Below are 20,041 nucleotides of genomic sequence, written 5' to 3' on the forward strand. Positions count from 1 at the left end.
TAGTTCACTAGATAAGTGGATATGGAATGTTAGATACTATATACTGTATATATTTTCAATGAACTGAACTACCTTACCTAACATCAGTATGTCTAAATTTCCAACCTATAATTTTTACTTAAAAAAGAAATAGAAAGATTCAACTCAAGTGTGTGCATGGAAATAGATACCTTCAAAAATCGTTTTAGTCATAACTAGTAAATGGCTCGAGCGAGCGACTTTTTTTCTGAACAGTCGTTGTCTTTGCCTGTTAATAATTTGTATAAAAACAATGAATTCTAGGTCATAATTTTGTACCTGGCATAAATGCATACTTGTAACTCACTAGACTGTCGTTACGTTTGAAATAAAATAAAATATAAAATAGTTTTTTTTTTAAATTATAGTTTCATTTTAGGACAGGCACATTTGCGGGCAGCTTTCACAGAGACGGGTCCTTTCCCACGTTGTGTTAGCAGGAAGACAATGGTTGACCGTCCTCTGCTGAAGCAGCCACATCGCACTTGTTAGACCTATGGAGAGTCACTGAGGAGCGTTTGGACGTTGGCCACAGACGGTGTCACCACAGGGGCTGTAACAATGTCAGTTAACCGGTGTATGTCTTTATTTTCTCGGCTTCGGCCCCACGTTAACAGCCGCACTCCCCGCGTCACCGCTGGTGGCGGCGGTCGTTTGTCTGCGGGGTCTGGTTCGTCACACAGACAACAGCGGGCTGGTTCCGCCTCATCGAGCAGCTCCCCCCCGAAAGGCCCGGACACTTCTCTGTTCGTCCCCGTCTCGGTGAGGACGGACCTCTCGGCGGATGGGAGTGTGGGGGCAGAGCTGGCCCAGCCGCTGCAGAAAGGTCAGTCACCTCTCCTGATGCCGCCTGTCGGACGCGCACAGTCGTGTTGCTGTGTGTTCCTGGAGTATTGTCACGTGACAGTCGCTTTCTTCGTGTCGGTCCTAACGCTGGTTTATGTCTGTGACTCAGATAAACTACTGAAGCTTTTCAACCGGTTTTATACGAGGAAGGAGATGCAGAAGCTGGCAGCAGACCAAGGCCTGGATGGTGAGGACAGCGAAAGTCAAATCAGCTTCTCATCATGTCACAGTTGTCAAGGCATTGTCTCTGTAAATGATATGTGGTCTCAGTCACCAATGGCCCCAGCTGTGTGAATTCTCCAACTTTATCTATTTTAATTAGATTATCTTACTTGAAAATGTAATGCTAAGACCCCCACCACACGAATAAGAAATTTATATGTACAGTGCAGCTGAGACAAAAACTAACCTTGGTTTAATAAGAGTACATCTCTTATTAAACCAAGGTTAGTTTTTGTTTCTTTCATCGTTCTGTCGGGCACACTTACACTGTCAGAGTTTGGCCTCTGGCTACACGGACATTATTTAAAAAATCTTTATTTGCCACTTACTTATAGTTTTAGTTTTAGGTGTGTGTATACAGCCTCACTGGCTCAAACAATGTAGATCTTTAAAATAAAACAGAAAATGAAATGTTTGGACAAAAAGTTATCAATTGATGGGTGAGGTCTTACATCAGTGGAAAACCAGGGTTTCCCATCATGCATTGAGGTGTCATCATCTGGTGCTGAAAGCTGCAGCCGCCTTAATTGCAGTAGCAAGTCAGATGGAAATTTGAGTAGCATGTTTTGCACAGTGCATGGTGCAAACCTCACACGTGCGTGTGTGTGTGCAGCTCGTCTGTTCCACCAGGCCTTCGTCAGCTTCAGGAAGTTTGCCCTGGAAGTGTCAACACTCCCCGCGGATCTGCACATCATCCTCAGTGACATCTGCTGTGGAGCAGGTGTGTCCGATTTTTTTCTTAGGCCTCCAGATGTTGTGCGTGAGTCATAACTAATTTAAGTTATGGTTTGATTAACTTTTTAATTTCTGCTGCTCCCAAGGTCACATAGATGACATCTACCCATACTTCATGCGTCACGCCAAGCAAATCTTTCCCATGCTGGAGTGTATGGATGACCTGAGAAAGATCTCAGACCTCAGAGTCCCTGCCAACTGGTGTGTATCATAGATCCACAGCCAGGAGTGTAGGTGCTATCAATACACCTCCAATTGGATTAAACTCTCAGGCACCCACACTTTTACCTCCTTAAAATGTTTCCAGGTTTCACTATCTGTATGCATGTGATGTAACTTGCACCTGTGGTTATAGTATCTCTCTGATTGTTTGTCCGTCAGGTACCCTGAGTCTCGTGCCATCCAGAGGAAAGTGATTTTCCATGCTGGTCCCACGAACAGTGGTAAAACCTACCATGCCATCCAGCGCTACCTGGCTGCTAAGTCTGGAGTCTACTGTGGTCCTCTGAAACTACTGGCCCACGAGATCTTTGAGAAGACCAATGATGCTGTGCGTATCCTCTGTTCACTGTCCACTGATTTGTCACAGTAAAGGCTTCCTACAGATATTAGGCAGTGCGGCTGCATATGTAGAAAAAATGACAGTCTTTAGTGGCTCCAGAGGGAGCTGCAGGAAAAATCTGATTAACTGCCTCAAGTTACACCTGAATTCAGACAGAAATGGATAATGTAGGCAACAAGTTTTGACAAGGAGCATAGTATTTTTTAAAGAAAGGCAAAATCTCTCTCGTTCTTTCTAAAAACTGTCTATTATGAATGCAATAATGTTATAGAAGTGCTATGCTAATTTAGTGGAGTACTCTCTTTTTTATATTCTGTACCATACTGATGATGTGTGTGTGTGTGTGTGTGTGTGTGTGTGTGTGTGTGTGTGTGTGTGTGTGTGTGTGTGTGTGTGTGTGTGTGTGTGTGTGTGTGTGTGTGTGTGTGTGTGTGTGTGTGTGTGTGTGTGTGTGTGTGTGTGTGTGTGTGTGTGTGCGCGCGCACACACTCTCAGGGTGTGCCATGTGACTTGGTTACAGGAGAGGAGAGGGCAATTATGGACACGGAGGGTCGAGCTGCCAGTCATGTCGCCTGCACCATTGAGATGTGTAGTGTCACCACGCCTTGTAAGTAAACATAACACATAACATTTCTCTGTAGGACATTGCATTGAAATGTATCTAGACCTAATGACACTGTGATGATAATATTTTTCCAAATTAGTTCTAGTCAAAGTATTTTCCTTTAATCACACAAATTATTACCAATAGATGTTTTGTTCTTTTCCTCTGTAGATGAGGTCGCTGTAATCGATGAGATTCAGATGATCAGAGATCCTGCCAGAGGCTGGGCCTGGACCAGAGCACTGCTGGGTTTGTAACACACACTCAAAAACATCAAGTCAAATACACACAGAAGTAGTGATGAAATTTGAGTTGTCAATGGGGCAAACATGTATATTGGAAAAACAACATTTCAAAGGATACAGAACAAGACAAAAACATCATTACCTATTAAAGACGTGGTTGAATTTATTTCCGTATTTCAGTGGACCACTCAATTATTGAGTGAAATAAGATCAAAGTCTTGCTAAAACTGGAGAAGTTTTTCTTCCTCTGTGGATTGATCACAAAAACAACCAAGCCACTTGCATGCAAAATGTCAACAAGTGTTAAAGACCAAAAACTATGTTCTTATAAAACGTCAAAAACAGTCAAATGTTGCTCCTAAATTTGAACTCCCACTAAAAGCAGTCACATGGTACAAACTTCTACATCTTCATACGTAATCAGTTACATCATATGTCTAAAATGATAAGTCCATACGCTTTGCCAGAAAAGCGATGCACACACACACACACTTGTTACTGTTTGTGATAAATTTGGTCTAGCTAAATTAATGAGCATCCTCTAAAATGTTCTTAGATTGCAGTATATTGTGACACACAACATGACATTTTTGTTGACATGGTCACCTCTATCATGTGAATGCTAAAGATGTGTTTTGAATGATGACGTTTCCAACCTCAGCAGCTCAAGTTTTCTTTTTTATTTGTGTAGGTCTCTGTGCAGAGGAGATCCATGTGTGTGGAGAGCCTGCAGCCATCGACTTTATCAGAGAGCTGATGTACACCACTGGAGAGGAGGTGGAGGTGAGGCCGTAGCATGCGGAGCATCAGGAAGAATGTGGCCTATGTTGTCCAACTTTTCCATTTGGAGCACCATTCACTTTCCTTCTTTTTCTTTATCTGTCCCCTTCACTCCTCTTAAGGTGAACACCTACCAGCGTTTAACTCCATTCTCAGTCTTGGATCAGGCTTTGGAGTCTTTAGACAAACTGAGACCGGGAGATTGTATCGTCTGCTTCAGTAAAAATGACATCTACTCCATAAGCAGACAGATTGAGATCAGCGGACAGGAATGTGCTGTGATTTATGGGAGCTTACCTCCAGGTGAGTGAGTAAAATGGCTTTTGATGTGATGTGAACTTGTCACATCTTGGTCCTCAGTGCTCATGGTGACTATGTGATATTTTTCTTCCCCATGTACTATCTGCATGTGTGAGCAATGTCAGTAAAATCTGCAAGATCTTTGTGTTGATTGACTCCAGCTTGAACAAAACACAACACAGAAATCATGAGGAAAAATAATAACATGATATTCATATATCATTTTCAACCTTTTTTTTCCTTCAGACTTTAGTGTGAACATGAATTCCAGATTGTTGTTGATTACTGTTTTACTCTGTTGTTGTGTCGTTGTTATGTGGTTTACAGGCACCAAGCTGTCACAGGCCAAGAAGTTCAATGACCCGGATGACCCCTGCAAGATCCTAGTTGCTACCGATGCCATTGGAATGGGCCTTAACCTGTAAGTACCATCACACAAACTGTAATAATACCAAGGTGAAAAGAAATGATTAGATGACCACTAGACAGAAATCATCATCTGTAATCCTCCACATGGAGGTTTTAATAAGAGGACATTTTAGTGGCAGTGTAATGGTCAAATTTTGTAGATTCCATCATCTCCGCTCACCACTATCCACTTCTCTGTATGTCTTCCACTTCTTTCTGTAGGAGTATAAAGCGTATCATCTTCAACAGTCTGGTGAAGCCTAATGTCAATGAGAAGGGGGAGAAACGGATGGAGACCATCAGCACATCACAGGCTCTGCAGATAGCCGGCCGTGCAGGGAGGTCAGTTTCATTTCTGTTTATAGTATCCCTATTCCGGAGGATTCCTGCGGGAGAAAAGATGCAAGAAGTGAGATTGTAAACCTGTGTCCTCTGTGGATTCTCAGGTTCTCCTCCAAGTTTTCAGAGGGAGAAGTTACCACCATGTACAGAGATGATGTGCCTATCCTAAAGGAAATACTCAGCCAACCGGTAGACCCCATAGAGGTGAACACACACAGACACACACACACAAGCACGCCTGCTGCACTGGATGTTAATCTCTCCTCCTTGTGTCTTAGACTGCAGGTCTCCATCCCACAGCAGAGCAGATCGAGATGTTTGCCTATCATCTACCTGATGCTACACTATCCAACCTTGTTGTGAGTAACCTCTGCTCATGTACACTCCCACCTTAATATTGACAGTGTGAGGTTAATTATCACATTGAGTTACTGCCATGTGACTTTAACAGTGAAGAAATCCCATGTGTGCAAGTTTTTACTTTATTTGTATATCTTGACCTTATAGGTTAATTGTTGATGTTTTAAAATTTAATTTAAAAACAAACAAACCTCAAGTAGATTTCCTCCACAGCTTTAAGCTGCATATCTGGGCTTTAAAAGAATATTCATCTGATGCGGTAGTCAGCAAGGCCGACCTCAGAAAGGTGCATCTCCATGACTGAAAGATGAACTTACACCACTGGTCACTATATTTAAATACTTACCTGATCCCACAAAATCTAGTGACCTTTGGACAAACCATAGCTACTTCCTGCAGACAATCGTCACCAGTGTTGCCCCGTGAGCACAAGGACAGGCACACCTCTCAGATCTCAAATTAATGAGATCTGAGAGGTGTGCCTGTCCTTGTGCTCACCGCAGCTGACATAGAATACTTTCAGTGACACAAAGCATTTTCCTTATTCTGATGGTTTTGTCCACAGTACAAAGTCAACTTCTCATCCTGACAAACTTGGTGACTTCTCTCTTTGTCTCCTTTCTCCCACCCTCAGGACATATTTGTCAGCCTCTCTCAGGTGGATGGTCTGTATTTCGTCTGCAACATTGACGACTTCAAGTTTCTGGCTGATATGATTCAGCATATCCCGCTCAACCTGAGGTCCCGCTACGTCTTCTGCACGGCTCCCATCAACAAGAAACAAACTTTTGTATGCACCTCCTTCTTGAAGGTAAGGATGAGTAGAAGTAAACGAGGGAAGGAGGCAGGAGATTAAAAGAGGTAAATGAAAAGAGACCAGGATGGAAGAATGGGCTGATGAGCCGTACCAAAAATAATGTGGAAAGTAACAATAATTCATCGATGATAACAACAGTGACTGGGTTCATTGAGTTTATGAGACAACAATCTGAATCAGTGTTGTAACAATGCACTGTACCATACATTCTCTCACTGTATAGTCATATCCCAGATAAAACTAGATGAACTCCAGAATAAATATATTATTCTCAACAAGTAACCTTTGTTACTGTTCATGTGCGCAGAAAAACTCCTTTCTGCTCGTGTTGAAGAAGCGCAGGATGTAAATGCTAGGCAAATATTTCATTAATTTAATACAGTAATCATGCACAAATAAATGGTTAAAGTTTGACGGTGGAATAATTTTTCTGACTCCTTGTATTTCTCATAATATCCTCAATATTAATATTAATATTGTGATTCTGTTGACTCTTGACAGTTTGCGCGTCAGTTTAGTCGAGATGAACCCCTGACCTTTGACTGGGTCTGTCGCCATGTCAGCTGGCCTCTCGCTCAACCTAAAGACATTAAAAACCTGATTCACTTGGAAGCTGTTCATGATGTGTTGGATCTTTACCTCTGGTTAAGGTAAGGTTTTCTTAAAAAAAAAAATATATATATATATCTACATATATTTAATTATTATTGGCAGATGTTGTTTGTGTGATGCGGCATGGTGAATTGAATTTGATTAGACCTTGATTGATGAAGCAGAACTCATCATCATCAAACTTCTTCCTCCAAACTCTTCTTAAAAATATAACATTAGATTTCCACTGGCAGCTCTGTTAACAACTGCTTGTTGCTGTTTATGTCTGTCTGTCTGCAGCTACCGTTTCATGGACATGTTTCCAGACACCAAATTGGTTCGGGAAATCCAGCAGGAGCTTGATGATATCATCCAACAGGGCGTGAGAAGTATCACTCGTCTCATCAGAGCCACAAACCAAAGCATAACGAACCCACTACAGACACAGAACAGCAAGCCTGGACAAACAAGTGATAACAGTAATAAAACTGCTGATCGTAATTCTCCGACACACCCCAGAGCTAAGAGGGGACCGAGCGGAGACAACACTCTAGCCAGTCGCCTTGTAAGAGAAGGACTGTTGACTCCTGGTTTGCTCCAGCAGCTGCAGAGGGAGTGGTCCAAGCAGGAGTTAATCAATCAGTATGCACTCGATACAGAACATCACGATAGTAACAACAAAGGGAAAAAGAAATGAAGAGGAAGACCTTTGCGTCTTGATGGTTGCACAAAGTCTATGCTGTTTCCATGGAGATCAATAACCGATAAAAGCCTTGGATAATATCTGGTGTTTTGAAATGGGATCATGATTTTGGTGAGTTGAAGGGGATCTGTGATCATTTTCTAGCCATGGATGGATCATAAAAAGATTTTAGCTTGAGCTGTAAAACACCTAAATGTCGTTTGGAAACGAGCAGTGTTTTATTTTCTATTCTAAGATTTGCACCATAATACAGTGACATTAAGGTTGGCATGTAATCTAACAATTTTGACTGTGCTAAAATTTCACATTATATTTTTTCTTCCAATCCACAAATATACTAATACTAATAACGGAAATTAGAAATTATCGCCGGTTCCGGATCTTGTGAGCTACTGTCTACGTTCTTGGACCCTCTGAAGTATTGGGTACCTGGTGGAAGATTCTCCCTTTTCAGTGGAAGAAGAAAAAAACTCACAGAATCACATTGGGAACTAATTTTAAAAAGTCAAATTGGACCAACACCAAACTTGGCTGATCCGACTTGGATTGGATTTACAAGAAATAGACCCATTGTCTTGGATCGTTTTGGGAGATGCTGTGTCCCACGTCAGAGTTACTACTGGCCCACAGTTCAAACTGGCAAGAAACATTTTTAACCACAAGAATGTTTCAGTGAAAGTCACAGTCATAAATGGACAGTCATTTTGGAAGCAAGTAGTTGGAAATAGAGTAAACTGTACTGCACAATTATTATGCAAGTGTGGAATTGGTTTACCTTGCTCATTATGTGCAGAACTTAAGAACAGCACAAGAGTATATATCAAACTTATTTTGTGGAAAACCTGAATCATTGATTTACCTTGTTAGTTTTTATACAGATGAGATACCATATTTTTTCTTGTTTGTATATTTGCGTTGCTGACATTAGTCAATTAAAAAACATCTATTGTTTTAATGGTTCTACATTTTATATGCTGAAGGGAAAAGTCTGTAATATGATGGTTCATCAATGTCAATGATTCGGTCAAAACTATTGCTATATACTGTAAAATGTATGTACCGATTATAACCAAACTGCAAGTATACAGAAGTAAAGATAAGTTCATGTAATATGGGAAGCAATCCAGTCAGGAACCACTTCATATCAACAGAAGAAGCACGAAAAATCAGTTCCAAGGTGTAGTTAGCAGACATGCATGTGGCAGGAATCCAGTCCAGATGAGCTTTGTTTTAATTTAGCGCTAATTTAAAAGATATTGTTTTTCAAAAAGTCATGGGGCCAAGCTATACAATATGAAACGTCACTTCCTCGTATCCGTAACCTTTGCAGGTGTCAGTGAAAATAAATACATAGATATGTATTGTGTGGGTATGTGTTTATTATTTATTTATTTGAGATCTCAGGATTCTGCAGTACTTCACCATAGGTCTCCAGAGATACTATATAGACACCAAAAAGAAAACAGGGTTTAGCAGTAAGACACGGAGAGGAGGAAGTGACGGTAGAAAGGGGTTTGGCTTGTTAATCATTGAGATAGTGCAGAGGTGGGTCTCTGTTCAGTGGACTGTCAGTGAGAACCAAATAAGACTTATCAGAGTGAGGGGGGAAAAGAGACTTTCTGCAACTTGACATCTTCAAACACTGAGCTAATTTGTCATATTTTCAGAAAAGTTCATGCACTGCATTGTGTACTGGTAGTCGAACACGAACTAGAAGGCAATTTGAAGGAGATTTCATGGTGGTGTGTTTTACAACAAGATGTTGGCTGTTCACCTTGTTTCCTCCTTCTTCTCCAAACTCCAGGAGGACCCCACGAAGAAGGTAAGAGTTTATTCTACAGTTCAAACGTTGTGTTCCACACAAGTTTGAGTGAACTCGTGTTACAGTTGCAGTGGCATACTCCACTTTGAATATGTAATCTGCTACAGGTGACGTATTATGAGACTAACAAAGATTGTTGTAATATTCAAATGATATTGAGACCTCAAATGTGCAGATGATTATTATTGCCTGTCAGCCATTTAGGGAAAAATAATTTGGTACTTGTGAAAGAAATAATGCACTGGAGTTGTCAGATTCCTGTTCACTGAGGACATTATTATTCTGTTTGAACTATATCATGTGCAACATAACTGCAATTTCCTTATCTGAGCAGCTTTTAGTATGAAATCATTCTTTGACTTTAAATGGTTGCCCCAACAAGTGTTGCCTTGTTTTAGCTGACTAAAAAACTGTAAGTAAATTAAATTAAAAGTTTTATTCAGCTTCATTGATGTGCAAATGTACACACACATGTTTACTAAATCAGAAAGATAAGGCAGCACTAAGTTGATCAAGGTGCCGTAATCAGTAGTTTCTGTGTCACGCTTTGTGTTTTTCTACAAGAAATGATTAACATGCTTCCTTGACAGAGTCAGCGCTTCTCTCTTAGTGCAGATGAGATCAACACACTCTCACAGGGTCAAAATATTGACTCTCCTATCAGCACTGCTGCGCTCGCTCACTCACACTCACACAGACACAACTACGGAGTGGCAGCCAGCCACGGCGCACATACGGCCAGGGGGACCTTGTCCCATGAACACGTTGCCATGGTGATAGTTTGGCTGAGTACACGGTGTGGGAAGGCGCCTTTATTCCAACTTTTTTTTTTAAATCAATGCAACATGCAAACTATGAAGACTGTACTTTGGTGATGATGGATAACTCCTCCCATTAAGGTCAAATCATAACAACTATGATGCGAATATTCCCCAACATTTAAGGGTTAAATAAACAAGACATAATGGATTTGACCTAGCACAAACATCTCTTATTTATTTGTTTATTACCTAGAGAGCAAATGTTCTTCTTGAATAGCTTCTTCTCACACACAAACTGAATTACAGATCATATTCAGAAGTATGGATTCTGAGTTTGCAAAATTTACATAGCAGCAACAAATAGTGTATTACAGTGATAGCTGGGCGCTGGTTAGGGTGCAAATAGTAATTGAAAAGGAATAATTGATGGCGTTGAAGCTGATTCAGGGAGATGGAAACCGTGGATGTCTTAAGCAGAAATATTTATTATTGGGGCTCAATATATATCAAGGAGATTTCTGGTTCATTTACACAGATCAACAAGGTGGTCAGCGTATGGCGCAACAAAACAATCTGTCTGTTCCCGGTCTCTGTGGTGTATTTAGTTCAGGGTAATGTTCTCATCTCCATGCGACTATGACACCTCGAGAGAGACTTCTGCTGCTCGATGATTGTTGTGGTTTGCCACAGACAGGTTGACTTCGCCTGGTGCCTGAGAAGACTCGTCTTAACAGTTTCTCAGGGGAGGATAAACAAAATTCCACGGCAATAATGAAAACTACCTTAAAACTAAAGGAAGGAAACAAGGAAGAAAGCATGAGACTGCTCTAATGGGAGAAACGTGAGAAAAGGAGATTGAGAGGGAAAATGGAAATATTTAGGTTTCCTCTTTCTCACTCCTCCTTCCTCTCCGGGATCTGTCGCCCTCTCCAGTCAGTGGTGAAAAAATCATTACGCCTCATTTGTCTTTGTTTCTGTTTGCTCTCTCTCCCCTTAATTCTTTTAGGTGGACAGGTTTCTGTATGCAATGTGTCTCCACGACGACCAACTAAGTGACATCTCGACTCGTTTCCAGGCTGAAATGAAGAAGGGGCTTTCAGCAGAAAGCAACGCCGCTGCAGCAGTGAAGATGCTGCCAACACATGTCCGCTGCACTCCTGATGGATCAGGTTGCTACCATTAGGGGGTTTCCAACTTTTTTCAGGCAGCTGCATATGTCACTGTGTACTCATGTATACATTTAAAGCATATACACAGTATGTACGTGCATGCAGATGACATGTTGGTCTCTGTCTGTTACTCCCGCAGAAACGGGACAGTTTCTGGCACTGGATCTTGGAGGTTCCAAGTTTAAGGTGCTCCAAGTTAAAGTGAGAGAGGGAATGAGGATGAGGAGGGGAGGAGTGGAGATGGAGGAGAAGACTTACCCGATACCCAGGGAGCTACTTGAGGGGAGAGGAGCAGAGGTAAGAAGGTGAAGGTGAGAGAAAGGAAACATGGACAGTGAAAAGGCAGGAGAACAAGGGATCGTGGATTTCAAGACTCAACAGAAGGATGAAGATGTAGTGGTGTTGTACAACAGAGAGGGGCTAAAAGAAATTTTGAAAGGCTTTTTGAAATGTTCCATCTTTGTTTCCCTCTTTCCTCCCTTTTTGTGTGCAGTTGTTTGGCCATGTGTCAGAGTCTCTGAAGGACTTCCTGCATGAGAAGAACATCAGTTTGGAGAAGAAACATCCTCTGGCCTTTACTTTCTCTTTCCCCTGTGAACAGTCCACCCTCGATCGGGTAACGTCACTCATTTGTTTTTTTATGACCAGACGTCATTTCAGATGCACTCCCCTGAAAACCTCCTGTCTCCTCTCGGTAGGGATTATTGTTGAGCTGGAGTAAGACCTACCGGGCTCGAGGCCTCCAGGGGAAGGATGTGGTCCAGGTCCTCAGAGAAGCTATTGACAAAACCGGAGTACGAACTCTTCTTCATTCATGAGAGCCTCAATGGAACTGAGACATGACAGTTGATGAGGAGCTTACATACTCAGCTGACACTTCTATTCAAAGAAACTTATGAAACTTAAATCAGAGGTAGACTGTGTACAGGACTGTATGATATATGTTTTAACCTGGTGTTAACCTGAGTAATGCTTTATGTCACCTCAGTAAAGACAGATTCACACATGCACTCTAATGATTGACAACATTAGTCCGGTAAAAACTTAATACAAACCTTTTTGTAATGGTGCTTCACTCTGCAGGGAATGCACATAGAGGTGTTGGCTATGGTTAATGACACTGTCGCGGCCATGATGACCTGTGGTTTTGAAGACAGGTACTGTGAAGTGGGACTCATCATTGGTGAGTACATTCCTATAATTCATACTATTCACTGGCACCAGTGTGAGACTGATGGTGTACAATGTACTTACAGACTGTACTTTACTTGAATGTTACCATTTACAGATACTTCATACTTACATACACAACTACAATTCAGAGAGGTATTGTACCTTTTGCTCCATCACATTTATTTGACTGCTTTAGTTAATGTCTAGTGTTTGATAACATATAATACTCGTGTGTAGTTGGGGCCCCTTGTCATATTTCATATTGAATGTGGGCGGCTGTGGCTCAGGAGATAGTGAGGTTGTCCATTAACCACAAGGTCAATGGTTTTACAATACAATCCCCCACAACAACAATTAGACTGAAAAACATGATGATGCAATTCTTTCCTTACTGTTGTAAAAAGATTAACACATTCTGGCACACTATGATGAAATCATAAAAATTTGAAAGTTAACATGCAGCTTTGGTTAAGTTGCTGCTCTCTCCAGTCGTTCACTGTGAATTTACATGTGTTAGAATTAGGATAAGGTAAAATGAAAGTTAAATTACAGTTAGTTTAGGATTGATCCTCTTGTGAGGGTTAAAAATTGGAAAATCCATGTAGCCAGTGCAAGTTCATCTAATTATTATAATCATCTGAATCAATACATAAGTGAGGATTCCCTGTATGATTTTCTGTTTAGGAACAGGCACCAACGCCTGCTACATGGAGGAGCTCTGTCACGTCGACCTGGTGGAGGGCGACGAGGGCAGGATGTGTGTGAACACTGAGTGGGGAGCCTTTGGAGATGATGGGGCTCTGAATGATTACATCACTGAGTTTGACAGGGATGTCGATGCAGCCTCCAACAACCCTGGGAAACAGATGTAAGGAAAGCTACCGTTTTGTGATATTACACAGATTCAACCTTTAAGCCATTTTATCTCTCTGTTTACACACTACTGTAATTTCTAATTGCAGCTTTGAGAAGATGGTCAGTGGGATGTATCTGGGGGAGTTGGTGAGGCTGGTTGTGTTAAAGATGGCTACACTGGGAATACTGTTCGAGGGACATGTGTCGGATGCTCTGAGGACCAAAGGAAAAATAACCACTGCACATGTGGCCGCCATGGAAGAGTAAGTCGTCTTTTAATTTGTGTCGCACTGCCTCTGTCTGAGAACAGAAAGGTTATTGTAAATGTCCATCTCTCTCAGGTACAAAAATGGTCTGAAGAACACCAGAGGCATCCTCATGGACCTTGACTTGACCCCTTCACCAGATGACTGCGTTGCTGTTCAGCATGTCAGCACCATTGTGTCCTTCAGGTCCTCGAATCTGGTGGCCGCAGGACTGGCCGCCATATTGACTCGAATCAAGAACAACCGGAATTTGAGGACATTCAGGATGACTGTAGGTGTGGATGGAACGGTGTACAAGACCCACCCACAGTAGGTTATCATAGAAAGTCAAAGTCATAGTTTCATGAAAGATGTTTTGACATGCCATGGTAGAAAAGTCACTGTGGGCAAAGAGGCCTATTAGAAAATTATTAATGAGACTAAATTTAAGAAAGGTCACAGTTTAGATCAAATTCAAACAGATTTGTGAATATAAATCTGTTACTGTAAAGGTCAGACTTGCCCGCACTCTCTATTACCTGGTAAATGGTTTAACTAGTGCTAACAGACCAAATTGAATGGATAATAAAAACAGCTTAATGAAATATATGAAATCATATTTGGAAATGCAATATCGTTGATTCTTGCTCTTAACTGATTTCATTGTAAATGCATTGATTTATCACCAATATGACTGGTTACATTGTTATAATACATTCAAAGGCATGAAAATTAATATAATTATGGAATACTTATCTGTTAGATTTACTTACAATTGTGATTGTGTGCCAGCCTTCCACATTGGGAAATTACAATAGTACTGATGTTGTTGCGGCACGTGACCAGTAGAGGTCACAATCATTTAACGTTGGACCCCTTCTGTTTCAGGTATCCTAAACGTCTTCATAAAGTGCTGCAGCGGTTGCTTCCTGAGTGCCAGGTTCGATTTGTCTTGTCACACAGTGGCAGCAGCAAAGGAGCGGCCCTGGTTACGGCAGTTGCCCAGAGACTTGCATCACAGAAGCGAAAGGTGTGTGTCTTCATTTGTCTTTTGACAATGATTTTTTTTTTTTAAATGTCCGACATAGAGTATCTCTTCTTGTGTTCCAGGTGGATGAGACACTGTCTCCTTTCAGACTGAGCAGCGAGCAGCTCCAGTTGGTGAAGGCCAGGATGAGGGCAGGGCTGGAGGCAGGGCTGAAGAGAGAAGGCCCCTCTGAAGTCAAGATGCTGCCTTCGTTCCTTTACAGCCCACCTGATGGCACAGGTAGGAAAAGCATCGTTATTATTATTTCTTAAAGCCTGATCTTTAAAAAAAAATAATTCACGTGACAATGAATACACTTTACTATCAGACACAGCTGATGGCAGGAACACAGGGAAATGGACCCAAATGTCGATGCCAAGATGGAAGGCAAGGTTCAAAAATGAAGGGATGAGTCCCAAACGGAGACACACACACACACACACACACACACACACTGATAAGGCACAAGTGACTCAGAGAAATGATGGGAAAACAGGAAGGAGAAATAACAGACACATAAGGTGGGTCTAAATAAAACATGAGTCACTAAACAGAGTCCAGGTACAGTAGAATGTCACGGAATCATTTGACTCAGATAACCAATAAACAAACGTGTGTGTGTGTGTGTGTGTGTGTGTGTGTGTGTGTGTGTGTGTGTGTGTGTGTGTGTGTGTGTGTGTGTGTGTGTGTGTGTGTGTTTTCTAAGAGCATGGACAATACCTTGCCCTGGATCTGGGAGGGACCAACTTCAAAGTGATGCTGGTGAACTTTAGAAAAGGTCTGCACCAGAGTTCACAAGTCCTCCATAAGATCTACACCATGCCACTGGAGATAATGCAGGGAACTGGTGACGAGGTTAGACATTGATACCTACACTGTCAACGTGAGCGTGAAACCAAGACTTCGTTTGGTGACTTACTGATGCAAAGTTAATGATTATTCTTACTTGCTGAGCAAAGAAGCATGTTACATGAAGGCTCTTCTAAATAAGCCTGTTAGAAGTGGAAGGTCAAATTCATTTTCCTAAAAAATCAGTACTGAAAGTCATCAAGTTTAATTTATCTCTGCCTCCAGTTGTTTGATCATATTGCGGAGTGTGTCAGTGACTTCCTGGACTACATGGGGATAAAAAATGATCGGCTTCCTGCGGGCTTCACCTTCCCTTTTCCCTGTGAGCAGACGGCCATCGACACAGTAAGTGTTGAAGTGTCTTACACAACTAAGACGACATACGGAAAAAAACTTTTTGTAACCTTTTGCAATCTTTGTGTGTTCTTTAGTGCAAGCTGGTGAGCTGGACCAAAGGTTTCAAGGCCACAGACTGTGAAGGAAATGATGTTGTTAGCATGCTGCGGGAGGCCATCAAGAGACGCAACGTGAGTCAGAACACAACAGAGTAGGGTTTTGTGGTGATGATCGGGGTTTTGTCAGATGAGGTGAAAGAATAACGCAGCACTCTTTCATATTTGCACCTATTTGTTTACCTGAAAACAGTGACAATGAACCTGCAAGGTGCCGAGAACAGTTTTTCTCCACTTAATTGAATATAAATGACTGAATTATGCTGACAAATTATGGGGACTCCCTTTGGTACAAGTCCAGTCTCTTGTGATATCTTTGGTAATGTTTTTACAATCATGAAAATACATTTCCTTCACAATACATTTCATTTGATGTTGTGCCCTTGTGCCCTGGCAGGAGGTTGAGTTGGACATAGCAGCTGTGGTCAATGACACAGTGGGGACCATGATGAGCGGCACCTACGAAGACCCTCAGTGTGAAATTGGACTGATTGCTGGTATGTGGCCTGAAGAGTGAGGATAAAGTTACAAAGGGAAGTTTTTTTTTTTGTGCTCCCTGTTCAGCATGCTGCTTTACACATTCCTTTCTTTCAGAATAAGGCTAAAACTGAATTCAAGGTTAGGTTAAGGGTAGCAGTTAAGCTTAGAGTTGTATGAGTCCTCACGTTTACTGTAATAATAATAATCCATAATTGTGTGTTTGGGGTCCAACTATTCAACCAAAACTTCATGGTAAGTATAGTGTTTTTTTAAACACAACTGAGTGAATTAGACAAGTCAATACATGTTGCTGCTGTAAAATGTCAGACAGTCATGTGATGTTTAATTTGAATTGAGCCACGTGATTCTTTTTAACAGGAACTGGCACTAATGTTTGTTACATGGAGGAACTGAAGAACATCAAGAAGACTGGACAAAAGAAAGGACCAATGGAAAGAGAAGAGGGGAAGTCTGGAAGAGAGGAGAATAAGGTTGAAGGAGTCTCATAAAAGCTGTGTTTATAGTTTGTTTGGAACTGTGGTGAAGTCGATTACATTTTTTTAATGATAACCCACAAACTCGCTGCTGTCTGCACTCAGCAGGAGGACGGGACGAATGGAGAGACAGAGCAGGAGAAGGCCGATATACAGAAGATGTGTATAAACACTGAGTGGGGAGGTCTGGGTGATTATGGCTCGCTGGATGACATCATCACACCTTCTGATGTTGAGGTTGACCATAACTCAATTAACCCTGGAAAACAAAGGTTAGAAACTCTCAGGCTGCATATCACTCACATATTTTTATATAACCTGTGATATGGTGTTTATGCAGTCTATGCGTTTTACATTCTTTGGGTGTGTTTGTGTGTTTAGGTTTGAAAAACTGACCAGTGGGATGTACTTAGGTGAAGTTGTCCGTCAGACATTATTGGATTTAACCAGAGCAGGTTTGCTGTTCAGAGGACACGTCACTGAAACTTTAAAGACTCCAGGAATATTCCAAACCAAATACCTGTCACAAATAGAGAGGTAAGGGAAAGTGTGTGTGTGTGTGTGTGTGTGTGTGTGTGTGTGTGTGTGTGTGTGTGTGTGTGTGTGTGTGTGTGTGTGTGTGTGTGTGTGTGTGTGTGTGTGTGTGTGTGTGTGTGTGTGTGTGTGTGTGTGTGTGTGTGTGTGTGTGTGTGTGTGTGTATATGTGTGTGTCTGTCAGTCACCTTTAGTTAAATTCTAAGTCACAATATTCAATCTGCAAATGATACCTAAACACACACACTCACACATGCTGTAATGTTATAGATTAAATTGATTATTATTATTATTATTATTATTATTATTATTAATATAATAATTTCTCTCTTTAGTGATCGTCTGGCTCTGCTGCAGGTCAGATCTATTCTCCAGGGTCTGGGGCTCGACAGCACCTGCGACGACAGCATCATTGTCAAAGAGGTAGAGGGTTGAAAAAAAAGAAAGAAGAAAAAAGCAAGGGCTCACATTTTTGGTGAACACCTCTGCCAGTACATGGACTTTGTGTTTCAATAAGATCAGGATGCGTTTCAGCTGAATTCTTTGATTTTGATGTAACTGAAGGATGTGTAGGACAAGCACGGACATGTTAAGCAATTGTCCTTGATATTTTGTTACAAGTTATCAATCTTGCAACTCTATCACTCTCACAGAATCTGATATCACAAGTTTACAGTCTAAATCATTTATACAGTATAAAAAAAAGGACGAGTAGGCTATTTTTTGACCAAAATTACACCTTTGCTGTTCATGTTATGACATGTTGAAACAATGTGAACCATCAATCAGCTCTGAAATTGTGTGAATTTTCTGGCACAGCAATCTGTGGCACCTACGGGATGTTAACTGCTACACAACATTGATGATGGTTCTCATTGTTAGGTTTGTGAAGCAGTGTCACGTCGTGCAGCTCAGCTGTGTGGGGCAGGAATGGCGGCCGTGGTGGATAAGATCAGAGAGAACCGAGGGCTGGACCATCTCAACGTGACTGTGGGGGTGGATGGGACACTCTACAAACATCATCCACAGTAAGATGTGTTCTTATTATTGTTTGTTGTCATGAAAGTATCAGTGTTTCAATTCATTCAAACTGTTGTGGTGACTGGATTCAACGGCTACTTGATTTGGTTTTGTTCAATTGCTTTATAAAACTCAAAAACTCTTCCCATGTTGTTCCCAGTTTCTCTGAAGTTCTCCAGGAGACTGCCAGAGTTCTGGCTCCCCAGTGTAACGTGACATTCCTCCCATCAGAGGATGGCAGCGGGAAGGGTGCGGCCCTCATCACAGCTCTGACCAGGCGGAGAGAGGAGATGTAACTTGACCGAAATGGTTTATTTTTCCTTTTTGACATTTTCTTGCAATTTGAAATGTGTGAAAGTGAATCTTGTCTAGGAGAACTTTAGACTGTGACATGTTGTCATGTGTTACAGCACAAGTCACATTCACCCATATTCACACAGCGCTGCTATTTACTGTGCTTTTTCTGTCACATTCATACAAATTCATACACTGAGGCAGAGGCAATTTAGGGATAAGTGTCCTGCCAAAGGACACATCGGCATGTGGACTCAACTAGCTTCTGTGTTTTAGAGAAAACGTTTCTTATTTGTCCTTATTGTTGGCGCTGTACTGGAGATGCACTATACATACACACAATGTATGACTGGCACAGCAAATATATTTGGTTCTTCCTTTATTTTTGGTATTTGAGGGCCTTGAACCAAAGCCTTTCACGTCCCAATCAGTCAGTAGCTTCGTTTAAATCAAAGTTTAAAATGTACGTTTATTGTTCCTCATATGCTGATTTGACCTAGTTTTTATCATCTGTATTGTTGGTCATGCTTACATTTCAGTCACACATTTAGTGTTTTTATTCTTTTATTACTGTGTTGTTGTTTTTTGTTATATTATTTAATGTGTGCTTGCTTATGTGTTTTTTTTCTTGTGAAGCAATTTCTAACTTTTTTCAGATCGCTATATGGATAAAGTTATTATTATCATCATCCTTATCGGTATTATATTAAATATTCCCTCACTGCAATCGGCTCCCATTCGCTGAATATGTTTGTTTGTGCTGACTAAAAGACTGTGTTTGAAGTATGTCTGTGTTCGTGCGCTGGTCAGCAGTACTTCAGTATTGATAAAGGGCAGGAGGAGGAGGAAAAGAATGCTGCTGACCATATTTCACAAAAACAACTGTTGCTCTGTTCCATTATTATCCTGGACTGACTGTGTCCTTGTGACTGCCTGTCTGTCTCTCTCTCTGTCTGTCTGTCTGTCTGTCTGTCTGTCTGTCTGTCTCTCTGTCTGTGCCATTTTGGTCATTCTGTCCATGTGGTTTATCTGTCTGGCTGGATCCTTGCCTGTCTGCCAGTGTCTTTATCTGTCAGTCTGCACGATACAGGCAGTGCAATGAAAGTACAGGCACAAGGAGGAATCCACTCAGAGTAAATTGTTATGTAACTAAACCTTTTACACATTTTCTCTTGATTTGAACTGTTGACATATTATTGATTAAAATATTGGTATCACTTTGTTTATCTTTTGAATGTGATGTTAGGTTTAGTTAGTAATTAATGTCTTTGATTGATACTTTTTGGGAAAGAAAATGATGACTAGGGTTTGTGCTTAAAACTGACATTGTAAT

The 20,041-nt window shown here is 41.2% G+C and overlaps 2 protein-coding genes across 5 annotated transcripts; both read left to right on the forward strand.

The window, feature by feature from the left end:
• Positions 1–427: 427 nt before the first annotated feature.
• On the forward strand, positions 428–8,651 carry supv3l1 (SUV3-like helicase). 2 transcript variants are annotated; one of them, XM_035628214.2, is made up of 16 exons: positions 428–844; positions 974–1,051; positions 1,700–1,807; positions 1,908–2,022; positions 2,203–2,371; positions 2,879–2,990; positions 3,159–3,236; positions 3,924–4,015; positions 4,135–4,315; positions 4,640–4,733; positions 4,943–5,062; positions 5,167–5,266; positions 5,341–5,421; positions 6,057–6,233; positions 6,741–6,889; positions 7,131–8,651. In XM_035628214.2, exons 1-16 carry the CDS (start codon positions 580–582, stop codon positions 7,525–7,527), a joined length of 2,316 nt encoding a protein of 771 aa, XP_035484107.1. In that variant the 5' UTR covers positions 428–579; the 3' UTR covers positions 7,528–8,651. The 2 variants fall into 2 exon arrangements, with proteins under 2 accessions (XP_035484107.1, XP_035484108.1); XM_035628215.2 differs by lacking the exons at positions 428–844; positions 974–1,051; positions 1,700–1,807 and having other exon boundaries at positions 1,911–2,051.
• Positions 8,652–9,077: 426 nt separating this feature from the next.
• On the forward strand, positions 9,078–19,925 carry LOC118302225 (hexokinase HKDC1). 3 transcript variants are annotated; one of them, XM_035628205.2, is made up of 21 exons: positions 9,078–9,355; positions 11,123–11,285; positions 11,425–11,582; positions 11,779–11,901; positions 11,984–12,079; positions 12,369–12,468; positions 13,143–13,326; positions 13,421–13,576; positions 13,655–13,888; positions 14,447–14,588; positions 14,669–14,825; positions 15,292–15,440; positions 15,660–15,779; positions 15,866–15,961; positions 16,284–16,383; positions 16,745–16,857; positions 16,966–17,132; positions 17,242–17,397; positions 17,730–17,817; positions 18,277–18,422; positions 18,575–19,925. In XM_035628205.2, the coding sequence occupies exons 1-21, from the start codon at positions 9,293–9,295 to the stop codon at positions 18,708–18,710; spliced, it is 2,847 nt and encodes a 948-aa protein (XP_035484098.2). In that variant the 5' UTR covers positions 9,078–9,292; the 3' UTR covers positions 18,711–19,925. The 3 variants fall into 3 exon arrangements, with proteins under 3 accessions (XP_035484098.2, XP_035484099.2, XP_035484101.2); XM_035628206.2 differs by having other exon boundaries at positions 16,969–17,132; XM_035628208.2 differs by lacking the exons at positions 9,078–9,355; positions 11,123–11,285; positions 11,425–11,582; positions 11,779–11,901; positions 11,984–12,079 and adding an exon at positions 12,574–12,611.
• The last annotated feature ends 116 nt before the right edge of the window (positions 19,926–20,041 follow it).

This window comes from Scophthalmus maximus, chromosome 4 (assembly GCF_022379125.1).
Source record: "Scophthalmus maximus strain ysfricsl-2021 chromosome 4, ASM2237912v1, whole genome shotgun sequence".
NCBI classification, from domain to species: Eukaryota; Metazoa; Chordata; class Actinopteri; order Pleuronectiformes; family Scophthalmidae; genus Scophthalmus; species Scophthalmus maximus.